This window comes from Oryctolagus cuniculus, chromosome 7 (genome assembly GCF_051225735.1).
Source record: "Oryctolagus cuniculus isolate XC-2025 breed Fujian yellow rabbit chromosome 7, ASM5122573v1, whole genome shotgun sequence".
In the NCBI taxonomy this organism is placed as follows: domain Eukaryota; kingdom Metazoa; phylum Chordata; class Mammalia; order Lagomorpha; family Leporidae; genus Oryctolagus; species Oryctolagus cuniculus.
The window spans coordinates 145,493,687-145,518,386 of record NC_142873.1 but is presented as its reverse complement, the minus strand read 5'-3'; the positions used below and the strand labels follow the sequence as shown (position 1 = coordinate 145,518,386).

The 24,700-nt window shown below is 50.2% G+C and overlaps 1 protein-coding gene across 3 annotated transcripts in view; it reads left to right on the top strand.

The window, feature by feature from the left end:
* ARID1A (AT-rich interaction domain 1A) overlaps nucleotides 1–19,439 on the top strand; it is a 91,276-nt gene extending 71,837 nt beyond the window's left edge. For 2 of the 3 annotated variants that reach the window (XM_089301275.1, XM_008265899.5), the window contains exons 6-20: nucleotides 153–242; nucleotides 1,696–1,863; nucleotides 2,838–3,150; nucleotides 4,193–4,338; nucleotides 4,438–4,547; nucleotides 6,700–6,909; nucleotides 9,663–9,870; nucleotides 10,995–11,127; nucleotides 11,305–11,480; nucleotides 11,822–11,972; nucleotides 12,065–12,199; nucleotides 12,280–12,376; nucleotides 12,793–13,684; nucleotides 14,028–14,158; nucleotides 16,373–19,439. In XM_089301275.1, the coding sequence (XP_089157401.1) occupies nucleotides 153–242; nucleotides 1,696–1,863; nucleotides 2,838–3,150; nucleotides 4,193–4,338; nucleotides 4,438–4,547; nucleotides 6,700–6,909; nucleotides 9,663–9,870; nucleotides 10,995–11,127; nucleotides 11,305–11,480; nucleotides 11,822–11,972; nucleotides 12,065–12,199; nucleotides 12,280–12,376; nucleotides 12,793–13,684; nucleotides 14,028–14,158; nucleotides 16,373–18,106 (4,694 nt within the window). In that variant the 3' untranslated portion in view covers nucleotides 18,107–19,439. The remainder of the gene's footprint in view (nucleotides 1–152; nucleotides 243–1,695; nucleotides 1,864–2,837; nucleotides 3,151–4,192; nucleotides 4,339–4,437; nucleotides 4,548–6,699; nucleotides 6,910–9,662; nucleotides 9,871–10,994; nucleotides 11,128–11,304; nucleotides 11,481–11,821; nucleotides 11,973–12,064; nucleotides 12,200–12,279; nucleotides 12,377–12,792; nucleotides 13,685–14,027; nucleotides 14,159–16,372) is intronic. The other variant, XM_051856814.3, reaches the window with a different exon arrangement.
* Nucleotides 19,440–24,700: the final 5,261 nt, after the last annotated feature.

Below are 24,700 nucleotides of genomic sequence, written 5' to 3'. Positions count from 1 at the left end.
AGGGAAATAAGATGAGAACCCCATTGGCTGGATCTGTGTATGTGACACTGGGAGATGCTTGGCCTCTCCGTGAGCCATTCCCAGCTCTGAATGACCTCCAGCTAAAATTCTGAGGCTTAGCCATGATTTGCTTACTATTTTCTCTGGAACAGGCAACCAGATGCCGCCTCGGCCACCCAGTGGCCAATCTGACAGCATCATGCATCCTTCCATGAACCAATCAAGCATTGCCCAAGATCGAGGTGAGAGTCTGGGCTTTGGAGGAGGGGCAGAGGGCTAAATCAAAAAACTGAATCACTAGCCAATTGTGAAGTCGGAGTCGACTTGGGGCTGGCGTTGTGGCGTAGCGAGTTAAACTGCTGCTTGAGACACTAGCATCCCATGTGAGAGCACCAGTTAGAGTCCCACTTCTGATCCAGCTCCCTGCTAATGTGCCTGAGAAAGCAGTGGAAGATGGCCTAACTGCTTGGGCCTCGGCCACCCATGTGGGAGATCCTGATGGAGTTCCTGACTCCTGGCTTTGGCCTGGACCAGCCCTGGTCATTGTGGCCATTTGGGGTATGAAGCAGCAGATAGAAGACCTCTTTCTGTCTCTCCTTCTTTCTATAACTTTGCCTTTCAAATAAATAATTCTTAAGAATAAATAGAGTGGACTTGACCATTTTGGTGACTTCAGAATCACAGCCCAACATTCAGTCTTCATTTCTTAGTACTTGTCTGCTTTTTGGTCACGCTCCCTGTCCCTCCATATTGTGCCTCATTTGGTCAGCAATCCTGAAGTGTCAGCTCTGAGTCTTCACTCACTGTCACTCACTTTTTTTCCCTCTTAAGTGTTTATCCATTTTGACTTATTTTAAAGGCTGAGTGAGTAAGTGAGACGGAGAGAGAGATCACCTATCCTTTGACTCACTCCTTTAATGCTTATAACAGCCGGGTCTGGGCCATATGGAAGTCAGGACCCAGGAACCTCATACGGGTCTCCCAGCTGGCTAGCAGAAACTCACGTGCTTGAGCCGTCATCTTCTGCCTCTCAGGCATTTCTGTATGGGATGCAGGTGTCCTAAGCAGCAACTTAACCTGCTGTACCACAGTACCTGCCCTACTCAGTCACAATTTTGTCTTTCATCATTACTCTTTGTCTTTTCAAACTTCCATTTCGTGGAAACAGTTGATATGTCCTAATTAGTGGCTTGGGGCACTTTGGAGGTGCCTGAAAGGCTATATGACCATATAGCACGTGAGAGATTTCATAAAAGTAGCTGCAAGGAGAACATAACAGTGAAGTCCCAGGAGAGCATTTGTCCCTATTATACTGAGCCAATAAGTGTATGTTTGGGGCCAGTGTTGTGGCATAGCAAGTTAAGCCCACTGCCGGCAACCCAGATGGGAGTGCCAGTAGGAGTCCTGGCAGCTCGGCTTTTCATCCAGCTTCCTAAAGGCAGCAGGTGATGGCCCAAGTGTGTGGGCCGCTAACACCACGTGGAACATCCAGATGAAGTTCTTGGCTCCTGGCTTCAGCGAGGCTTAAATCTGGCTGTGCAGCCATTGAGAGAAGTGAACCAGTGGATGGAAGATCTTTCTCTGTCTTTTCCTCTGACTCTGTCACTCTGCCTTTCAAATACATACCTCATATATACATACATACATACATAAACCTTTAAAAATACTAACTGTATGGCTACTACCCACAAATAGGTTATATGCAGAGGAATCCCCAGATGCCCCAGTACAGTTCCCCCCAGCCCGGCTCGGCCTTATCTCCGCGTCAGCCTTCTGGAGGACAGATGCACACAGGCATGGGCTCCTACCAGCAGAACTCCATGGGGAGCTATGGCCCCCAGGGGGGTCAGTATGGCCCACAAGGTGAGTATACTACCCAACTGGGAGTAGGCGGAGGAGAAAATAGTTCCTCACTGATATGTTGTAGAAGTGAGGTGTCCTTTGCCTTAAATCTACCCATCTCAGACTCTGATGTAGGGTTGTACTGGGTTCCATCTTGCCTCTCCTTATCTTTGTCACCATGGAAAAGTATGAGTTTCCTAAGTTTTATTTATAAAATGGGGATTAGGTGTTTAGCCCAGAACTGAGCACAGACTCTTTAGATGTTAGCTGTGGATGTTTTGTTTTGTTTTGTTTGTTTTAATGAATAAGTCCTAGTAGAATAGATTGTTACTTAAAATCAGCTCTTGTCTTGAGGTTGTCGTGGTATAGCAGGTAAAGCCACTGCATCCCAAATGGGCCCCAGTTTGAGTCCCAGCTGCTCATTCTAATCCAGCTTCCTGCTAATGCGTCTGGGAAAGCAGTGGAAGATGGCCCAAGTGCTTGGGCTGTTGCTTCCACATTGGAGACCTGGAAGAAGCTCCTGGTTTCAGTTTGGCCCAGCCCTGCTTGTTGTGGCCATCTGGGGAGTGAACCATTGGATGGAAGACCTCTATGTCTGTCTGTCTCTCTCTCACTCTGTGTAACTCCATCTTTCAAATAAATAAATCTTTTAAAAAACATACATAGATATATACATCAGCCCTAAGTAGATCTAAAGGTGAATATCTTGCACAGAGCATGGGATAGAAAGCAAGGTGAGTGTACTGAAAAGAAAGGATTCCTCTGGGGATTTAAGGGCCCAGATGATAGCAAAGCCAGCCTTGCTCACCTCTTTTTTAAGATGGGGAAACACTACTGCTTTACTTAGTTTTCGCATGGGGGTAAAGGCTACCATGAAGTTTACCTCTTTCCTGACCAAATAGTCAATGATTCTCATTGTTTAGAGTTTTAGAGCTGTGAGTTGCCAGTGAGTCACTAACTCAGTCTCTTGTTTCCTCTCCCCCTCCCCCCTCCAGGAGGCTACCCCAGGCAGCCAAACTATAATGCCTTGCCCAATGCCAACTACCCTAGTGCAGGCATGGCTGGAAGCATAAACCCAATGAGTGCTGGAGGTCAGATGCATGGGCAGCCTGGCATCCCACCTTATGGCACACTCCCTCCAGGGAGAATGAGTCATGCCTCCATGGGCAACCGGCCTTATGGCCCTAACATGGCCAATATGCCACCTCAGGTTGGGTCAGGGATGTGCCCCCCACCAGGGGGTATGAACCGGAAAACTCAAGAAACTGCTGTCGCCATGCATGTTGCTGCCAACTCTATCCAAAACAGGTAAGGCCTGGAAAGTAAAAGGGGTGTCAGTGCAAGGAAATCTACCATAGACCCATTTAGTGATTGAGGTGCTTCTGGAACTAAATCAGAACATTGTATGTATGCACATGTAACAGGTAGAAACATATCAAGAGCTCTTTAGAGACTAGGTTTTATTAGATTATAGTGTTTAAAAAAAAAAACAACAGAATTATTGGTTCTTAAGCATCTTATATTGATATCAAATTTCACATGACCAAATATGTATATAAAGGACTTTATACTATATGTAAAGAACTATAAACAGATTATGTTGATTAGCAAAGTAAGTCTTCAGGAGAGGTGGATTCACTTCTGTCAGTCTAATTTTTTGGTTTCTAAAAGGATGGTTAGTGATAAACATGATTTGAATCTGGTGTGAAGAATGGAAGAATGGTAGTATTGTGGTTGTTGATGGTCCTGTGCATTGACTGGTATTGAAGTGCAGGAGGCTCCTGTGTGAGGTCCAGCGACTTGAAGAGTTATCTCTTCATCAGTCTCAGACTTCTGTGAATATGATTTCACTGTTATTCAAGATACAACTCCTTATACCACCCTATTGTTAGTGCCCATGACTCTTAAAATGAATCTCATTGCCGTATTGATAAACCACAATAAAACAGAGCAGTTGACTAAAGAAGTGGGTTTGGTAGACCTTCACAGTGATGAAGTGCAAAGTTTGTGTTATGACCATCAAGAAAGATTGTAAAGCCATCTCCAGATGCTTTGTCCAGGGGTCCAATTTGATTAAGGCTTGGTACAATTGAGCATTTCATTTAGGCTGTTAAAAGGAAATACAACTTGAGGGGGTGATTTATAGAGTTCAACCCTTCTTAGACTCTTGTGGGAAGTAGAAAATGAGAATATCTAACTGTTACATAGTTCTATTTGGGGGAAGACCCATATGCTTTTTCCTTTTAAGCCTAACTAGATGGTCATACAGCCTTAATTTTAATTAGCTCAAATCCCAATCTGAAAGCTTCATGTTTGTAACCTATCTCTCACTTTCCCTCTTCTTCCTTAGGCCACCAGGCTACCCCAATATGAATCAGGGGGGCATGATGGGAACTGGACCTCCCTATGGACAAGGGATTAATAGTATGGCTGGCATGATCAACCCTCAGGGACCCCCATACCCCATGGGTGGAACCATGGCCAACAATTCAGCAGGTATGTTCTTGCCTTGCTCACCCTAGAGAATGTTTCAAGAGTGATCGTCACATGCTAACTAATGTATTGGACATGCGAATTATGTCCTCTCTTTTATAGGGATGGCAGCCAGCCCAGAGATGATGGGCCTTGGGGATGTCAAGTTAACTCCTGCGACCAAAATGAACAACAAGGCAGATGGGACACCCAAGACAGAGTCCAAATCCAAGGTATCGAGTTTGTCGTGACTCCTTTCAACTTTGGATCCTATTCTTTTTCAGTGATAGGAAGGGAAAAGAAAAGAGAGTGATGAGTCTAGCCTGTTAGGACATCACTAAGTAATCTGAAAACCCCGCAGTTGCCTCTTCTTATCATGAAGGGGCCCAGAATAATAGCTCATTGAATTAGGTTTGAGTTAGCTCAAAGAATCGTGAAGTAAATAGCGTTGATTCTCATACCTCTGTAACACTGTAAGACACTGCTGTGTAGAAGTCTCTGAATTGTTTGGCTGGTGCCCTCTGTGAAACTGACTGCCTTCTGTACTTACTGGAACATTGATAGACGGTATGCACCATGGACAGTTAGTTCCTGTCCTCTTTCTGGACCTTACTCACAGCAGCAGGAATGGTTAGTGGCCTGTGTTCTATAAAGGGGGAGATGACGCTGAGGTCCTCGGCCTCCCCATGGGTTGGTCATAGTGTGTTCTCTGTCAGACTGTATGGCAGCCTTGGTACATGCTCGGTGCTCAGATCATCTCAAACGTTTCTGTCTTTGTGCATACCATCACTTTCCCTATCTGCGTCAGTAGGGAAAGTAAAAGACACCTGCTACCTCCTTGGCTCTTCCCCTCTGGCTTCCAACCCTTTTTGGCCATCTTCCTGTCTTGAACAAAATAATGCCCAAAGCCTTTCAAGCAAGTAGGAGACCTATCTTTTTTTTTTTTTTTTTTTTTTTTTTTGATTACAGAGAGAAGGGTAGAAAGAGATCTTTTTTTTTTTTAATTTTTTTTTATTTTTTATTTTTTGACAGACGGAGTGGACAGTGAGAGAGAGAGAGAGAGACAGAGAGGAAGGTCTTCCTTTTTGCCATTGGTTCACCCTCCAATGGCCGCCGTGGCCAGCGCGCTGCGGCTGGCGCACCGCGCTGATCCGATGGCAGGAGCCAGGTACTTATCCTGGTCTCCCATGGGGTGCGGGGCCCAAGAACTTGGGCCATCCTCCACTGCACTCCCTGGCCACAGCAGAGAGCTGGACTGGAAGAGGGGCAACCGGGATAGAATCCGGCGCCCTGACCGGGACTAGAACCCGCTGTGCCGGCGCCGCAAGGCGGAGGATTAGCCTAGTGAGCCATGGCGCCGGCCAGGGTAGAAAGAGATCTTTCCATCTGCTGGCTCACTCCCCAAATGGCTACAACAGCTGGGGCTAGGCCAGGCCAAGTCAAGAGCCAGGAACTTCATCTGGGTCTCCTGTGTGGATGACAAGGACCCATGTGCTTGGGACATCTTCCGTTGACTTCCCAGGCTCATTAGCAGGGAGCTGGATTGAAAATGAAGCAGCTGGTACTTGAACTGGCGCTCATTTGGGATGCTGACATTGTAAGCAGCTGTTTAACCCCTGTCCTTTTTTGAGAAGTATAAGAGTTTCTCTTCATTTAGTTCATCCTGTTGTCTCAAGATTGTTCAGTTTCGGAAGCTCTCTAAACAGTGCCTGAGTGTGTCCAGGCTTCTGGTAGTGGTAATGGGAGTAGTACTGGCATTGATGTGTGTTGGACAAGAATTTGAAACTCAGCCTTACCACTTAAAATCTGTCAGGTATTAGTCATTGCTGCCTTGTGCCTACTTCCCTGTCTTTAAAATGGGGATAAATGGGGACGGTGTTGAGTCGCTGCTTGCAATACAGCATTCCATATTGGAGTACTGGTTCAACTCCTGGGTGCTCCACTTCCAATCTAGCTCCCTGCTAATGCTCCTGCGAAGGCAGTGGATGGTATTTCAAGTGCTTGGGCCTTTGCCTACCATGTGGTAAACCAGGATCGAGTTCCTGGCCCTGGCTGTTGCAGCTATTTGGGAATTGAACCAGTGGATAGAAGATCCCTCCCCCAAACCCGCACCCCCCACCCCGACTCTCTGCCTTTCAAAGTAAATAAATCTCCTTTTTAAGTGGGATAAATTATGCCACCTAATAAATAAATGAATCTAGCACAGCTCCCAGTATGTAGCACACAGTCTGTGTCCTTTATAGAAAGATGGAGCTCCCACTTACAGGGTCAAGTGATCACCCTAAAGTAAGAAGCTTTACCTCTGCCCTAATCAGGAGACTTCTGAATCCCTTAGCGTGGGCTTTGAATCCAAACAGTCCATGACTTTTGACCTGTCCCTTCCAGAAATCCAGTTCTTCTACTACAACCAATGAGAAAATCACCAAATTATATGAGCTGGGTGGTGAGCCTGAGAGGAAGATGTGGGTAGACCGTTATCTGGCTTTCACGGAGGAGAAGGCCATGGGCATGACAAATCTGCCTGCTGTGGGTAGGAAACCTCTGGACCTCTATCGCCTCTATGTGTCTGTGAAGGAGATTGGTGGATTGACTCAGGTGAGTGCCTGACGTTTGGCCTTCCTTGTAGTTTTAAGCGCCTTCCCTCCAGGTACTCGTTAGCCTCCCATGACACTGTGCATCCCACAGGGACATTCCTCTCCTGCTGTCTGAGTCACAGGAAACACAGGGTTTCCAGAAGATGTGGCAAAGACTGACACTTCTTGGTGGTATGAGCTGTTAGCATTCAGTTTTTCATGCATCTAGGATCCCACTGGGATACATAGGGCAAGTTGTGGTTCCACAGAAGGCAGATTGATGTAGCAAGTGCAGGGAGGGTTTAGAGAGATGTGGCCTGGTTTTAAGTCCTGTCTTAGCCATTTCGCAACATGTGTGGCCTGAATAACGTTGTGTAAGCCACTCTGAGCCTTACTTTTCTCACTTGTAAAGTGGGGACAGTGCGCGCCCTGCTAGGCTGTTAGAAATAATACATACACAGGTTTCAGCAGGACTTCTGCCACATGACTGCATCTGCAAGAAGGTACAGGAGCATCTGGAGAAGCTGCTGACCCCTCACTCCAGGAAGCTTCCCAGTGCGGACAGGATTTCAGGAGCTACTAAACAGAAATAGTCTGTGAATTAGTAGGCAATTGTGTGTTTCGTCACCCACTATGGGAGACGTGTGTGAATGGTAGGCTCTGAACCGCTTGCCACCCCGAGGCTTGTCCCTACCCTGATACCTTACGGCTTCATTTTAGACTCAGCCCAGGAAGCACACAGGTGAGTCCGCCCTGACAGCATGCTGTGCCTTGTTAGACTATTCACTAGTTACCATACCAGAAGCCTGCTCTTAGATCAGTTTGTGGCTGAGCTTAGGGGGAGGTGTGGCAGGGAGAGACTTACTCCAAACCTCCTAAATCAGAGGAGGAAAACAGCTGTCACCAGCAGAAAAGAAAGTGATTGGAATGAAGCCAACCAGCAGTCAGTTATGAATTCTTTCTCCCTTCAGGCTTTATTCCCCTCCCCCACAAAGGAAAACAAAACCAAACAAGACACGTGCACACCGCCACTTAACTGGCGTGGGAAGCAAAGCCGCTGAGGCTTCTGATGTGACCTGAGCTTATTTCTGTACTTCTCCCTGACATTAAGCTCTCACAGTCAGGCTTCTCCTGCCTCTGTGGCGTGGGGGCATCCTGTTGGCTTTGGCTTCTGATCCAGTGGGTCTCTGGATCCACTGAACCTAAGATGTGAAGTACAAAAGAAATCCCCAAAGCCTAGGCCCTATCTTCTAGTTTACAAAAGGATGTACATACTCAGATATAATTGAACTTTTTTAAAGTTCAATGATGATGAGAAGTCAGGAGAAAGAGTAGTATTTTAAGTTAGTGAAAGTTGTGAGAAGACAGGAGATGAGTCCTGAGTTTTTCTGAAGGATTAGTAGGGTTTATAGGTTCATTCCAGGAGACTGGACCAGATGCATGGAGATGGAGAGACTGGGATATAGCAAGGCCATCTCTACACCCTCTTCTAGGAAGTACTCCTAGCTACCTGCCCTCTGTCTAGGTTGTTCCCCTCCATACTTTTCCCTTAAACTTTTGTCTCTGTATCACGGGTTCCAGATCAAGGAGTCTCACAATCTATTGAGCTTCTTTGGTGGCTCTAGACTGGAAAGCCATTGCTCGCCTGCCTTTGAGGGACAGGCTGTATATGGTAGGGGAATAAGTACAGGAATCCTCGAAGGAACAGACCTGCCCAGTTGAAGCAGAAAGACTGACTGTAGGAAGCATCTGGGGAATGGTCTTTAGTCGTTGTATCCAGAAGCTGAGGAAAGGAGGCAGAACTGTAGGCTGGTGGGTGTGGAATTACAAAAAGAAGTCGTAAGTCCCTGAATGTCTGGACGGTCAGGACAGTGACCGAGAAAAGGGGTGAAGGAAAGGAGTCTGTAGGTACATGTCCCTGAGATGCAGGGGAGCAGTTAGTACAAGAACATCAAATCGGCAGAGAGCCCCATCCTGAGGATCAGGTGTCAGCATCCCCAGTTTAACGAAGTAAGTCAAGCAGGGTGGTCACTGATACTACCACGAATCTCCATTTTATAAAATGTTAGGTTTTCATTAGTGCATTTGAAATGGGATTTGGGTCTGACTGTGGTCTGCATGCTGTTTTCAGCAGTGCCCTTTATAAAGCAAAGACTGACTATGCTTCTGTTCTAGTAGTCATGTGCAGTTCGCTCTGTTTTGAATATTCATTGTGTGATAGTTGCAGTGAAATATACTGAGGGTAGAGTGAAGCCAGCCACAGACTGAGCATAGCACTTGTTATGGGTGACCCACCAAAAAGGATGAACTTTTGCAGTTACCTCAGAACTCTGATTGTAAGGCTGGTGCTGTGGTGTAAAACTAAAGCTGTCACCAGCAATGCTAGCATCCCATGTGGGCGCTGGTTTGTGTCTCAGCTGTTCCACTTCTGATCCAGCTTCCTGCTAATGGCCTGGAAAAACAAGAGATCGTTGGGGTGCTTGGGCCCATGTTACCCACATGGGAGTCTGGGAAGAAGCTCCTGGCTCCTGGTTTTGACCTGGCCCAGCCCTAGCCATTATGGCCATCTGGGGAATGAATGAGCGGATGGAAGATCTCCCTTTCCCTCTCCCTCTCCCTCTGTGACTCTGATTTTCAAATAAATAAATCTTTGAAGAAGAAAAAAAAAAAAAAAAAAAAAGACCTCTGGTTCCACGAGAGTCCTGGGGTTTGAAGCTTTGGAACAGGAAAGACTAGGTTGATGATACACCCTAAGTCTTCTGGTTGCTTGTACAGGTCAACAAGAACAAAAAATGGCGGGAACTTGCAACCAACCTCAATGTGGGCACATCAAGCAGCGCTGCCAGTTCCTTGAAAAAGCAGTATATCCAGTGTCTCTATGCCTTTGAATGCAAGATTGAACGGGGAGAAGACCCTCCCCCAGACATCTTCGCAGCTGCTGATTCGAAGAAGTCCCAGCCTAAGATCCAGCCTCCCTCTCCTGGTAAGGACAAGTGGAACAGCCCTACCAAGGATGAGGGCCTAGTACCCTGGCTACTTACTCCCGGTGCTTGTCTCCGGGGTAGAAGAGGAGATGCCAGGGCTTAACAGGTTGGCAGACTAGAGAGCGGGCAGGGGTGATTCCTTTGGGACGTATGCTGCGGCAGCCTTTTAAGTTTTAATTTTCGCTGTACACCTGGCATTTTGCCAAGTGTTTGTAAACTAGTGAGTGGGAGAGACACCCGCAGAGTGGAGAAAAACTGACAGATAGTGAGGCAGGGCCATCTGGGGGAGCTGTGGCCCACTGATGTCAGTGCCTTAGAATGCAGCTCAGACTAGAGCCCTGGATTCCCCAGGGAGCAGAGAAGGTGATGAATGGGATGGAAGGGCGGGGAGGGGATGTGAATGGAATGCTGATGGGAGTGCCTCTGCCCACCCTTCTTTCTGAGAGGAGGCTGGGGCCCAGGCATGCATGAGGAGGGAAAAGGGCCAAGACCCTGGAAGGTGGGTGTGAACACATGTGCCCTGGTGCTGACCTGGGGGTGTGACAAGTGCCTGAGATGACTCATCCGCTGAGGGAGGTCTCAGCAGTGGGACATGTGCCTGGAATGGTAACTAATGGAGACAGTAATTACTGGTAGTTCTGTGCTCATCAGCTTAGAGGAACGTTTGAACCTGAGGGATGACACTGTGCTGGAGGCTTGAGAGTAGAAGCCCCTAGACTCCTAAAGTGCAACATAGGTTTGGGGCAAGGTGAACCCTGCCCTCCCAGGATTGTGCAGGCTATGACTGGAAGCTTGTGTACACCAGAGTTACAGTGTTTAACAGGTTTACAGACAAGATCCTTGGAAAAGTCAGGAAAGCAGCCTTGACTCAAGGAGTCAGTGGAGCGGTGATGTCATGGATACATCACTCTTCTCCAAATGTACAACAAACGCAAGGAGCAACAAAACCCTCCAGTTCCCTTCTCTATGACCTGGCCTTGCAGATCCCCTACTGAGAAGGGTGAGGGAGGCTTTAAAGCCTTGGGAAAATCTTTCCCAGAGCACTCCTGGGGCATTACTGTGCTTCTGTGAGAACTGAGCACTTCCTGGTAAGAAAACGCCTCACCTGTGTCTCTGTCCACAGCGGGGTCAGGGTCTATGCAGGGGCCACAGACGCCCCAGTCCACCAGCAGTTCTATGGCAGAAGGAGGAGACCTGAAGCCACCAACTCCAGCATCCACACCACACAGCCAGATCCCCCCCTTGCCAGGCATGAGGTAAGCCAGGAGCAGGGCAGATGGTTTGGGGGACCCTGGGGCAGGGGCAGTGGAACTCCTTTGCAGCCTGCAGATAGTTCCCTGCCCTGCCTGCCCAGCCAGCTGACTCCTGCATGTCTGTGGTACGCTGGAGAAATTAGATTGTTTGGGGTATCATTGGTTTTTCTCATTCTGGAGCAGGAGCAATTCAGTTGGGATCCAGGATGCCTTTCCTGATGGAAGTGACCCCACATTCCAGAAGCGGAATTCCATGACTCCAAACCCTGGGTACCAGCCCAGTATGAATACCTCTGACATGATGGGGCGCATGTCCTACGAGCCAAATAAGGATCCTTATGGCAGCATGAGGAAAGGTGACCAGCTGCTGTTGCCTGTGTGCCTGTGGTGGGGGCTTATCTGGAGGCTGGCTCCAGGTTCTCATTGAGCCGTGCTCTGAGACAGTGTTTCCTGACCTAACCACCCTTCTTCATCGCTATCTCCTTCCTTGTTTCCCCCTCCCTGGGCTCACCTTGTTACCCCTTAAAAATTAGTACAAGGTTTTTGCTGATTGGGTCTCTGTAGAGTTGTGTTTGAACCTGTCAGGAAAGAATGAGAGCAAGAAGAGGGCCTGGGTCTTTGGAGCCAGCCCAGTGTGGATTGATTGGTCAGCCTGCTGGCCTCTCCCTTTGCTCACTGCCTTCCTTTCTGCATTCAGCTCCAGGGAATGATCCCTTCATGTCCTCAGGGCAGGGCCCCAACGGTGGGATGGGTGACCCCTACAGCCGGACTGCCGGCCCTGGGCTGGGAAATGTGGCGATGGGACCACGACAGCACTATCCCTATGGAGGTCCTTATGACAGAGTGAGGTAAGCATGGCCACTGCTCTTGTCCCGCCCTGGCACCCACTGCTCCAGCCATGATGCCCTCGAACTCAAACCACTGCTCTAATTTTGTCCAGGACGGAGCCTGGACTCGGGCCTGAGGGAAGCATGGGCACGGGGGGCCCCCAGCCGAATCTTATGCCTTCCACCCCAGACTCGGGGATGTACTCTCCCAGCCGCTACCCTCCACAGCAGCAGCAGCAGCAGCAACGGTGAGTGCAGCCTGGTGCGAGGGGGGCTGCGGCACTGGCTTGGCCCTCGCCTGCCCTCATCCTCAGTCTCTCTCCTGCAGACATGATTCCTATGGCAATCAGTTCTCCACCCAAGGCACCCCTTCCGGCAACCCCTTCCCCAGCCAGCAGACCACAATGTATCAGCAGCAGCAGCAGGTGAGGAGGGAAGCTGGGAATGGGTTCCCTTCACAGCCACCCTGTGGAAGTCTAAGAGCTGGTTTGGGTAGCTGGGTGTCCTCTCGCCCAACTAGCCAGTTCTGCCTGAAGAGCCGGGTCCTCAGTCTGGTCCCCCCAGTCCTCCAAAAGGGCTAGAAAGGGACTTGATTTTGATTTTTGAAGTTTTGCACGTTTTTTAACTTGGAGACTAGCGAGGAAGAAAGAGTGGTGGTTTCTTTGAGAAACAACTTAAGAAGATGCTTTGTAAAAGTGATTCCTTGTTCTCTTGGAGTCTTGAGTGCTCTCTTCTGAAGCGACAGATATAAGCCGAGTGTCCAGGTGTAGCATCCTAGCATCTGTGGGTTTTGTGTCTCTGGGGGCAGAGTATTAACTTTCCCTCTGCTTATCTCTTTTAGAATTATAAGCGGCCAATGGATGGCACATACGGCCCTCCTGCCAAGCGGCATGAAGGGGAAATGTACAGTGTGCCGTACAGCACTGGGCAGGGGCAGCCTCAGCAGCAGCAGTTGCCCCCAGCCCAGGCCCAGTCTGCCAGCCAGCAGCAAGCTGCCCAGCCTTCCCCTCAGCAAGATGTGTACAACCAGTACGGCAATGCCTATCCTGCCACTGCCACCGCTGCTACTGAGCGCCGACCAACAGGCGGTCCCCAGAACCAATTTCCATTCCAATTTGGCCGAGACCGTGTCTCTGCACCCCCTGGCTCCAGTGCCCAGCAGAACATGCCACCACAAATGATGGGCGGTCCCATACAGGCATCAGCTGAGGTTGCTCAGCAAGGCACCATGTGGCAGGGGCGTAATGACATGACCTATAATTATGCCAACAGGCAGAGCACGGGCTCTGCCCCCCAGGGCCCCACGTATCATGGTGTGAACCGAACAGATGAAATGCTGCACACGGATCAGAGGGCCAACCACGAAGGCCCGTGGCCTTCCCATGGCACACGCCAGCCCCCATATGGTCCCTCTGCCCCCGTGCCTCCCATGACAAGGCCCCCACCGTCTAACTACCAGCCCCCGCCAAGCATGCAGAATCACATTCCTCAGGTATCCAGTCCCGCCCCCCTGCCTCGGCCAATGGAGAACCGCACCTCTCCCAGCAAGTCTCCGTTCCTGCACTCTGGGATGAAAATGCAGAAGGCAGGTCCACCAGTGCCTGCCTCGCACATAGCACCTGCCCCTGTGCAGCCCCCCCTGATTCGGCGGGACATCACGTTCCCACCTGGCTCTGTTGAAGCCACACAGCCTGTGTTGAAGCAGCGAAGGCGGCTCACAATGAAAGACATTGGTAAGGAGAACTCCCTGCCTGGGTTGCTTAATCTGCCCCTTCCCACCTTGTCCGTTGTTTCTGCAAGCCTCATATTCTGGATAAGGTTGTATCTGGTCCAGTGTTGACTAAAAACCACAGAACTTGGGGTAAGGAAGAACTAAGCTGATGCCAGGTTCAAGGCCTTGCCATGCAGCGATGCCCCAGGGAGCTTAGACGCTGTGAGAGGCAGGTGTGTGTCATCTCTGGGTGAACCACCTTCCACCTCGTATGTCTCCAGAGTAGCCTGACTGATGGGGCAGCCCTGGGGTTGCCTCCAGCCAACCTGGGCTTGGTGGATGGACGACACAGAGGTTTATTTCAGGAACCCCGGAGGCATGGCGGGTAATGATGTCCCTCAAGTCTGGGCTCCTGGCAGAGAGCACGTGGGCATTAGACACCATTAACATCCTTCTGTATGACGACAACAGCATCATGACCTTCAATCTCAGCCAGGTGAGTACAGATTGCAAGGGCCCAAGGTCCTCTTCACACAGGTTAATACTAAATGGTACGGGGATGAAGCAGATGCCAGCCCATGTGGCCTGCCTCTCTCAGCCATCTTCTTGCTGGTATGCTGCTGTTTCTCTTGCCACTGGACACTGGCTCAGGACATTGAGAGCAGTAACAATTTGTGTATTCTATGTAAGAGACAATTACTGGTATTGGTTAAAGAAAAACTTGATGTTGGTGAGGATGCCATATTTTCTAGACCTGAGCAGAACTGAGCAGAGCAATTTCCCTGCTTTTCCCTCTCTCGCTTCTCCTCTTGAGCAGAAGAGGTCTTTGTTGATGCCAGGAGAGAGACAGAGAGAAAGGTGTTCCTTCCGTTGGTTCATCCCCCCAAGTAGCCACACAGCCAGTGCATTGCGGCTGGCGCGCTGCGCCTATCCGAAGCCAGGAGTCAGGTGCCTCCCCCTGGTCTCCCATGGGGTGCAGGGCCCAAGGACTTGGGCCATCCTCCACTGCACTCCCGGGCCACAGCAGAGAGCTGGACTGGAAGAGGAGCAACCGGGACAGAACCGGCACCTCGGGCAGAGGATTAGCCTAGTGAGCCGCAGCGCCGGCCCTTTGTTTGTTTGTTTGTTTTTTAGGAGCTGCTTGTTTTAAATGATCATCTTTGCTTTCATTTTACTTGAAAAGCAGAGGGACAAAGACAGATAGACGTCATCTATCTGCTGATTCATTCCCCAGATTCCACAATAGCCGGGGCTGGGCCAGGCTGAAGCTGGGAGACCTGGAGCCTCCATCCGAGCCTCCCCTGTGGGTAGCAGGAACCCAAGTACTTAAGCCATCCCTGCTGCCTCCCAGGGTGCAGTCGCAGGAAGCTGGATGGGAAGCAGAGTTGGGACTCAAACCAGGCACTTCACTGTGGGCTGTGGGTGTGGGCATCCCAGATGGAGCATAACCACTGTGCCCAGCTGCTGCCCACTTCCTCCCACACCCCATGCTTTTGTCCGTTTCTGAAAGGTGCTTGCACATTTGATTCTGCAGACCAGCACGTGCACCTTGAGTTTTCCCAGTAGCTGGGAAGAGTTTGTGCTGCACCATCCTACTCTTTGTTTTGATAGTCTTTAGTACCTACCATCTTGTTGATCAGGGAGCTGATGGGGCATTGTTACTGGTGGTGACTGCTTACTGTGCCCTCACTTTTTGGCAGACCATTAATAATTTGTTTCGTGTCATCCTCAGAGCAGGCCATGTAGTAAATAGTAAATGAACTCAGTCTCATCCTGCCCAGTGGGATACTTCCGATTCCAAAGCCTGACTTGATTCTCATTGTATGATATCGCTCCCCATGAGAAAGTAAAGGAACAATTCTGATGGAGCAATTTCCATGTGCCAGGCGTTTAACATATTCCATTCGACCTCAGAGCAACCCTTGTAAACTTTTAGGAATATTGATCATTTCATACAGCTAGCTAGTTCCTGGAAAAAACAGATTTCAAACTTAGATCTTTCTGATCCAAAAGCCTGTATTTTTTTCCACTCTGCTGCAGCCAAAGAGTAATTTGACTGGAGATTAATGTTTTCTTTTAGAGGTGTATGGCCTGTATAAAAGATCCAAGCTGGAATTTGGGTCTCCTTAGCATTGGCTCAGACCAGCGTTTAGAGCTGAAGCCTTATCCCACTGCAAGGTTCATGGAGGTGTACCTCCTGGAACGTCGGGGAGTTTGGAGAGGAGCGTACATACGTCTGTCCACACTGCACTCTCTTCTCTTAGCTCCTGTTGAAGGAGATCATCCCTCTGTGCTGTGTAGCTTGGGCTCAACTTGGTAGTGGCCTGTGGCGAGTGTCACAGGAAAGACAGTTGTGGTGTCCATTGAGTAGGAAAACCAGCCTGATGAAGAAAAGCAAAAGAGTGGTTGGGAAACAGAGACAGAGACGGGAGGCTCTGGCGGGTGAGGTGCGGTGCTGCTGGCTGGCGTTTCCCTGCCACTGGAGGCAGGCGAGTGTGCAGGTGGTGTGGGCGGGAGGCCTGGGGGACTAAGATAAACAGCCTGCGCTGTGGAAAGCCTCGGGAAGGGAGCAGCTCTGCCCTCCCCGTGATAGTCACATGACCTCAAAGGAAAGGGGAGGGGAAGCCGCGTCAGGGGGTGTCTCACGTCAAGGATTCTCTTTGTAGGACATTGTTCTCCCTTAATTTACTTCCTGTTCTTTCTCTTCTAGCTCCCAGGGTTACTAGAGCTCCTTGTGGAATATTTCCGACGATGCCTGATCGAGATCTTTGGCATTTTAAAGGAGTATGAGGTGGGTGACCCAGGACAGAGAACACTACTGGACCCTGGGAGATTCAGCAAGGTGTCTAGTCCAGCCCCCATGGAGGGGGACGAGGACGACGAAGAACTTCTAGGTCCTAAACTAGAGGAGGAAGACGAGGAGGAAGTTGCTGAAAATGATGAGGAGCTGGCCTTTTCAGGCAAGGACAGGCCGGCCTCGGAGAATAACGAGGAGAAGCTGATGAGCAAGTTTGACAGACTTCCGGTGAAGGTCGCACAGAAGAACGACCCGTTTGTGGTGGACTGCTCAGACAAGCTTGGGCGCGTGCAGGAGTTTGACAGCGGCCTGCTCCACTGGCGGATCGGCGGGGGGGACACCACCGAGCACATTCAGACCCACTTTGAGAGCAAGACGGAGCTGCTGCCTTCACGGCCTCATGCCCCCTGCCCTGCGGCGCCCCGGAAACATGTCACAACAGTAGAGGGTACGCCTGGGACAGCAGAACAGGAGGGGCCCCCACCTGATGGCCCCCCCGAGAAACGGATCACAGCTACTATGGATGACATGCTGTCCACACGGTCCAGCACGCTGACCGAGGAGGGAGCCAAGAGTGCAGAGGCCACCAAGGAAAGCAGCAAGTTTCCATTCGGCATTAGCCCAGCACAGAGCCACCGGAACATCAAGATCCTAGAGGACGAGCCCCACAGTAAGGATGAGACCCCACTGTGCACCCTTCTCGACTGGCAGGATTCCCTTGCCAAGCGCTGCGTCTGTGTCTCCAATACTATCCGAAGCCTGTCGTTTGTGCCAGGCAACGACTTTGAGATGTCTAAACACCCAGGGCTGCTGCTCATCCTGGGCAAGCTGATCCTGCTGCACCACAAGCACCCAGAACGGAAGCAGGCACCACTAACTTACGAGAAGGAGGAGGAACAGGACCAAGGGGTGAGCTGTAACAAAGTGGAGTGGTGGTGGGACTGCTTGGAGATGCTCCGGGAAAACACCTTGGTCACACTCGCCAACATCTCGGGGCAGTTGGACCTCTCCCCATACCCCGAGAGCATTTGCCTGCCTGTCCTGGACGGACTCCTGCACTGGGCAGTTTGCCCTTCAGCTGAAGCCCAGGACCCCTTCTCCACCCTGGGCCCCAATGCCGTCCTCTCCCCCCAGAGACTGGTCTTGGAAACCCTCAGCAAACTCAGCATCCAGGACAACAATGTGGACCTGATCCTGGCCACACCCCCCTTCAGCCGCCTGGAGAAATTGTATAGCACCATGGTGCGCTTCCTCAGTGACCGAAAGAACCCGGTGTGCCGGGAGATGGCCGTGGTACTGCTGGCCAACCTGGCGCAGGGGGACAGCCTGGCAGCCCGCGCCATCGCCGTGCAGAAGGGCAGCATCGGCAACCTCCTGGGCTTCCTGGAGGACAGCCTCGCTGCCACCCAGTTCCAGCAGAGCCAGGCCAGCCTCCTCCACATGCAGAACCCGCCCTTTGAGCCAACGAGCGTGGACATGATGCGGCGGGCTGCCCGCGCGCTGCTCGCCCTGGCCAAGGTTGATGAGAACCACTCGGAGTTCACGCTGTACGAGTCACGGCTGTTGGACATCTCGGTGTCACCGTTGATGAACTCACTGGTTTCACAGGTCATTTGTGATGTACTGTTTCTGATTGGCCAGTCATGACAGCCGTGGGACACCTCCCCCCTGTGTGTGTGTGCGTGTGTGGAAAACTTAGAAACTGACTGTTGCCCTTTATTTATGCAAAACCACCTCAGAATCCAGTTTACCCTGTGCTGTCCAGCTTCTCCCTGGGGAAAAAAGTCTCTCCTGTTCTCTTACCTCCTCCTCCCCTGCCCCCCACCCCCACCTTTCTGTTCCTTGCCCTCACCTTAAACCCCTCAGGACCCCACCCTATTTGAAAAGACAAAGCTCTGCCTACATAGAAGACTTTTTTTATTTTAACCAAAGTTACTGTTGTTTACAGTGAGTTTGGGGAAAAAAATAAAATAAAACTGGCTTTCCCGGTCCTTGCATCAACGGGATGCCACATTTCATAACTGTTTTTAATGGTTAAAAAAAAAAGGAAAAAAATACAAAAAAAACTCTGAAGGACAAAAAAGGTGACTGCTGAACTGTGTGGTTTATTGTTGTACATTCACAATCTTGCAGGAGCCGAGAAGCTGGCAGTTGTGGACAGACTGTTCACTGGAGAGGCCTGTGCAGTAGAGTGTAGACCCTTTCATGTACTGTACTGTACACCTGATACTGTAAACATACTGTAATAATAATGTCTCACACGGAAACGAGAGAAACGCTGGGTCAGCAGCAAGCTGTAGTTTTTAAAAATGTTTTTAGTTAAACGTTGAGGAGAAAAAAAAAAAAAGGCTTTTCCCCCAAAGTATCATGTGTGAACCTACAACACCCTGACCTCTTTCTCTCCTCCTCGATTGTATGAATAACCCCGAGATCACCTCTTAGAACTGGTTTTAACCTTTAGCTGCAGCGGCCACGCTGCCACGTGTGTATATATATGACGTTGTACATTGCACATACCCTTGGATCCCCACAGGTTGGTCCCCTCCCGGCTGCCCCTTTCTAGTATGACGAGTTAACAAGTTGGTGACCTGCACAAAGCGAGACACAGCTATTTAATCTCTTGCCAGACATCGCCCTTCTTGGCGCGATGCTGTACAGGTCTCTGTAAAAAGTCCTTGCTGTCTCAGCAGCCAATCAACTTATAGTTTATTATTTTCTGGGTTTTTGTTTTGTTTTGTTTTCTTTCTAATCGAGGTGTGAAAAAGTTCTAGGTTCAGTTGAAGTTCCTGATGAAGAAACACAATTGAGATTTTTTCAGTGATAAAATCTGCATATTTGTATTTCAACAATGTAGCTAAAACTTGATGTAAATTCCTCCTTTTTTTCCTTTTTTGGCTTAATGAATATCATTTATTCAGTATGAAATCTTTATACTATATGTTCCACGTGTTAAGAATAAATGTACATTAAATCTTGGTAAGACTTTTGTGAGGCTTTTTATTGTCAAGCAGTTTAAAAACTTGGGCTTGGGCGCGAGGGTGGGGGGCTGAGCTTGTCTTGTTCTTGAAACCAGCTTTATTGTGCTCTCCCAAACGTGGGCTCCTGGACGCTGTCACAGCTCCAGCAGTGTCAGTCTCGGGAGAGGAAAGTTCTAAGGCAGCTTGGTTTGCAGGTGGAAATTCTGGGCATGAGAACGTATTAGCTCTTCGAAGTAAAATGAGTTTAATTAGGAATTGACGATAGTCTTAAAAAACAACAAAAAAACTTTTGGAAGTGGTTGGCAGAGAGGCCATCTCCGTTTTCTTAGAAGTTTCTTAGAAAACAACAAGACAACCTTTATGTGCGGGCAGCCTCCAGCTTAATCACTTGCGGGTCCCCAAACTGGCTCTTGCTCCTGACTGCAGACTGGAGCGCGTCAGCTGCCTCGTCATCCCCACCTGGAAGTTTAATCTGAACATGCACGGGTTAAAATGCCCTGTCTTCCCCCACTTAGAAATCTGTTTTCTCTGGGGCCAGCGCTTTGGCTCGCTTAGTTAATCCTCCACCTGTGGCGCCGGCATCCCATATGAGAGCCAGGTTCTAGTCCTGCTTGCTCCTCTTCCAGTCTAGCTCTCTGCTGTGGCCCGGGAAGGCAGCGGAGGATGCCCCAGGTACTTGGGCCCCTGCACTCGCATGGAAGGCTGGGAGGAAGCACCTGGCTCCTGGCTTCAGGTCGGCACAGCGATGGCCGTAGCAGCCATTTAGGGGGTGAACCAATGGGAGGAAGACCTTTGTCTCTCACTGTCTAACTCTGTCAAAAGAAGTTAAAAAAAAAAAAAAAAAGAAAAAAGAAATCTGTTTTCTCAGCAAATGACAACTCCATCCTTGCATTGTTTGGCAAAAAAAAAAAAAAAATCCTTAGCTCCATTCATTTCTGCATCCTGTCAACAGCCTAATGAAAGTAATCTTCAGCCATCACCACTAGTTGCAGACACTGTCATGCCTTTCCTGAATTCTTGAAAATCTCTCCAAACTGGCTGCCTTGCTGCTGCTTTCCCTGGTTGAACATTTTCTCAACATAGCAACCTTTTTAAACCTAAGATCGGGGGCTGGCGCTGTGGGCACAGCAGGCTAAGCCACCGCCTGCAGTGCTAGCATCCCATACGGGCACTGGTTCAAGACCTGGCCTCTCCACTTCTGATCCAGCTCTCTGCTATGGCCTGGGAAAGCAGGAGAGGATGGTCCAAGTGCTTGGGCCCCTGCACCCACGTGGGAGACCCAGAAGAAGCTCCTAGCTTCCCAGTGGTCCAGCTTTGGTTTGTTGTGTCCATCTAGAGAGTGGACCGGGAGATGGAAGATCTTTTGATCTCTGTCTCTCCCTTCCTCCAACTGCCTTTCAAGTAAATAAATAAGGCCAGTGCCGTGGCTCATTAGGCTAATCCTCCGCCTGTGGCGCCGGCACCCCAGGTTCTAGTCCTGGTTGCTCCTCTTCCAGTCCAGCTCTCCTGCCTGGGAGGGCAGTGGAGGATGGCCCAAGTGCTTGGGTCCTGCACCCACATGGGAGACTGGGAGGAAGCACCCGGCTCCTGGCTTCAGATCAGTGCAGCGCTGGCTGTAGCGGCCATTTGGGGGGGTGAGCCAATGGAAGGAAGACCTCTCCTCACTGTCTATAACTCTGTCTCTCTCACTGTCTAACTCTGGCAAAAATAAAAAAAGTAAATAAATCTTTAAAACAAAAATCCAGGATGAAACTCCTTCAGTGCTTCTTGCTCTGAGTTGGATCCTTAGGATGGCCTGCAAGGCCTCCGTGTCCTTGCTTTACCACTACCTTTGTGGTGCCGTCTTCTCTTCCCCAGTCCTCCCTCCACCATGCAAGGCTGTTTGCACCTGGGATCTTCGTGCTCTCTGATCCCTCTACCCAGGATCCTCATTCACCAGGTATCTGCGTGGCTCGAGTCCTCGTCTTCGTCAGGTCTTTGTTCTGCTGTCTGTGAGTGAGGCTTTCCCCAAATGCCCACAACAGCCAGTACAGAGCAGGCTGAAGATAGAGCTGGGAACTCACTCTGGGGATCCCACGTGGTGGTAGGGACCTCAGTGTTGAACCACCATCAGCTGCCTTCCAGAGTGTGGGCCTGCAGGAAGCTGGAGCAGAAGCAGAGCCCGGGACATGAACCCAGGGATGTGGCGGGGTGGGTTCAGGTGTTTCAACTGGCATCAACCACTGCACCAAACTCCTGCTCTACCACCTTATTTAAAATAGCAGTCACTGCTGCCCTGCCTTATTTCCCTTTTCTGCCTTTTTTCTTTTTTCTTAAGATTTAATTCGAAAGGGCGACAGAAAAAGGAGAGGTAGAGTCTTCTGTCTGCTGCTTCACTCCCCAAATGGCCATGACAGCTGGGGCTGGGCCAGGCCAAATCCAGAAGCCAGGAACTCCCAGGTCTCCCGTGTGAGTGGCCAGGATCCAAGCAGTCGGGCCATCTTCTGCCTTCCCAGGTGCACCAACAGGAAGCTGGAGTTGGGGGTGGGAGTATTTATTTACTTATGTATTTATTTGAAAGGCAAAGTTAACAGAGCGGGAGACAGGTCTTCCATCTGATGGCTTACTCCCCAGGTGGCTGGAATGGCTGGGCTGGGCCAGGCTGAAGCCTGGAGCTTCTTCAGGTTCTCCCACTTGGATGCAGGGGCCCAAGCGTTGGGCCATCCTCCGCTGCTTTCTCAAGAGCATTATCAGGGAGCTGGATCAGAAGTAGAGCAGCCTGATCTTGAACTGGTGCCCATGTGGGATGCCGACACTGCAGGCGGAGGATTAACCTTTTATGCCATAGCACTGGCCCCAGGGGTAGGGGTGGGGGTCTTGAATCTGCATTTATTTTTTATTTTTATTTTTTAAATGTTTATTTACTTATTTACTTGAAAGGCAGAGTTATATAGAGAGAGGAGAGGCAGAGAGAGAGGGGTCTTCCATCCGTGGGTTCACTCCCCAGTGGGCCACAATGGCCACAGCTGCACAGATCTGAAGCCAGGAGCCAGGAGCTTCTTCCGGGTCTCCCACATGGGTGCAGGGGCCCAAGCACCTGGGCCATCTTCTGCTTTCCCAGGCCACAGCAGCGAGCTGGATCGGAAATGGAGCAGCCGGGATTTGGACCAGTGCCCATATGGGATGCCGGCACTGCAAGCAGTGGCTTTACCTACTACAACACAGCGTTCAGTGGCCCTGCACATTTTTTTTTCTAAGATTTTATTTGTTTGAGAGGTAGAGTTACAGACAGAGAAAGGGAGAGACAGGTCTTCTAGTTCACTCCCCAGATGGCCACAACGGCTGGAGCTGAGCTGATCCAAAGCAAGGAGCCAGGTGCTTCTGGGTCTCCCACATGGGTGTGGGGGCCCAAGCACTTAGGCCATCCTCTGCTGCTTTCCCAGACCATAGCAGAGAGCTGGGTCGAAAAGGTAAAGGCAGGACTAGGACCAGTGCCCATATGGGATGCCAGTGCCACAAGCAGAGGCTTAGCCCACTATGCCACAGTGTCAACCCCTTGATTCTGCATTTTGATATGGGATGCTGGCATAGGCTGCAGCTTAACCTCTGTGCCACTACGCTGGCCCCTCTGCCTTATTGTTAAAGCACTTGTTACCATGCAGCCTATCATAGATTATCATTCCACCTGTTGTCTTGTTCTATAATTGTGAGGGTTAGGGAGAGGGGTTGTTTTGTTCACTGCTGCATCCCTGTCCCAACAGGCATCCTGGCACATAGTATCTACTTAAGAAGTAGTAGTTGAGGCCGGCGCCGCGGCTCACTAGGCTAATCCTCCGCCTAGCGGCGCCGGCACACCGGGTTCTAGTCCCGGTCGGGGCGCCGGATTCTGTCCCGGTGGCCCCTCTTCCAGGCCAGCCCTCTGCTGTGGCCAGGGAGTGCAGTGGAGGATGGCCCAGGTGCTTGGGCCCTGCACCCCATGGGAGACCAGGAAAAGCACCTGGCTCCTGGCTCCTGCCATCGGATCAGCGCGGTGCGCCGGCCGCAGCGCACCGGCCGCGGCGGCCATTGGAGGGTGAACCAACGGCAAAGGAAGACCTTTCTCTCTGTCTCTCTCACTGTCCACTCTGCCTGTCAAAAAAAAAAAAAAAAAAAAAAAAAAAGAAGTAGTAGTTGAATGAAATCACAGGTGTTGGTTGGATACAGTTGCTTTTATAAGGTTCATAACACAACACATAGCATCTCTGTCCAATTAGGGAAGTGGAGAAACCTCCAGTTTTGGGTTTTCTCAGGAGAAATCAAGCAGGCACAGAAAACATTACCCTGAACACCTGGAGGAAGTTTTCTAGAGACAACCCACCTCTGTGCTGGAAACAATAAATTCCAAAGAATCAGCAGCGGCCCCGTGCCCGGGAGCCCAGTGCGCCTGCTCCCACTTGACAGATGAGGAAAGAGGCCGAGAAGGGAGAGGTCTGCTCCAGCCCATACACGAAGCAAGGCCCACCTGACCTGAGGCCCACGCTCATCCCAGGGCACCTGCTCTCGGGACGGGACAGCAATGCGGCCGCCGAGCTCATCAAACAAGATTGGCTTCTGTGGTATTTGGCATGAGGTGAAATTGTCCCAAGAATTTCAATCAAGTGTTCATCAAAGTAAGTATGGCCATTCATATTTGGGCAAGAGACAGGAATGAATAATTACTACTTCTCTGTTGAGACAGAAAACCCTCTGTGAACCAAGACACTTTCCTAGGACTCTTTAGGGAAAAAAAAAAAAAAAAAAAAAAAAACGAAATGGGAAGCTTTTCCTATCTACACTTGGCTAAGCAGTATTGCCTAGTATTGCCTATGGCCATTTTTGCCCTGGGCCTTTTGAGCTCCATTTTCTGGTCTAGAAAATGCATTTCCAGGCAGCGTGGAGAGCATTACCTAGGAGCTCGGTTTCCTGGGTTCCTTTCTTAGGCTCTCCTGCAATGCAGGCGGAGCCCAGCCTGGTCTCCAGTTACTGACTGGAGTTACCAGGGGCCAGGAGAACGCCTGGCCACTGAGCTGTGAGTAATTCGCTTTTGAGAAGTAAATAGAACCTCTCCAGTAGAGAACTCAGGGGTGTGGCCAGTTCTTTTCCCAGGCTCCTCCCTCCCCACCACTCCAAATGACCTTAACCTTCTTTCACAGCTGAACAGCAGCCAAGTCCAGCCTAAACAATACTCTCAACCTCATTGGCTGTTTTTGCCTTGTAGTCACTGCCACCCCCAAGTGACCAAGGCCTTCCCACTGGGCCTCTCGGT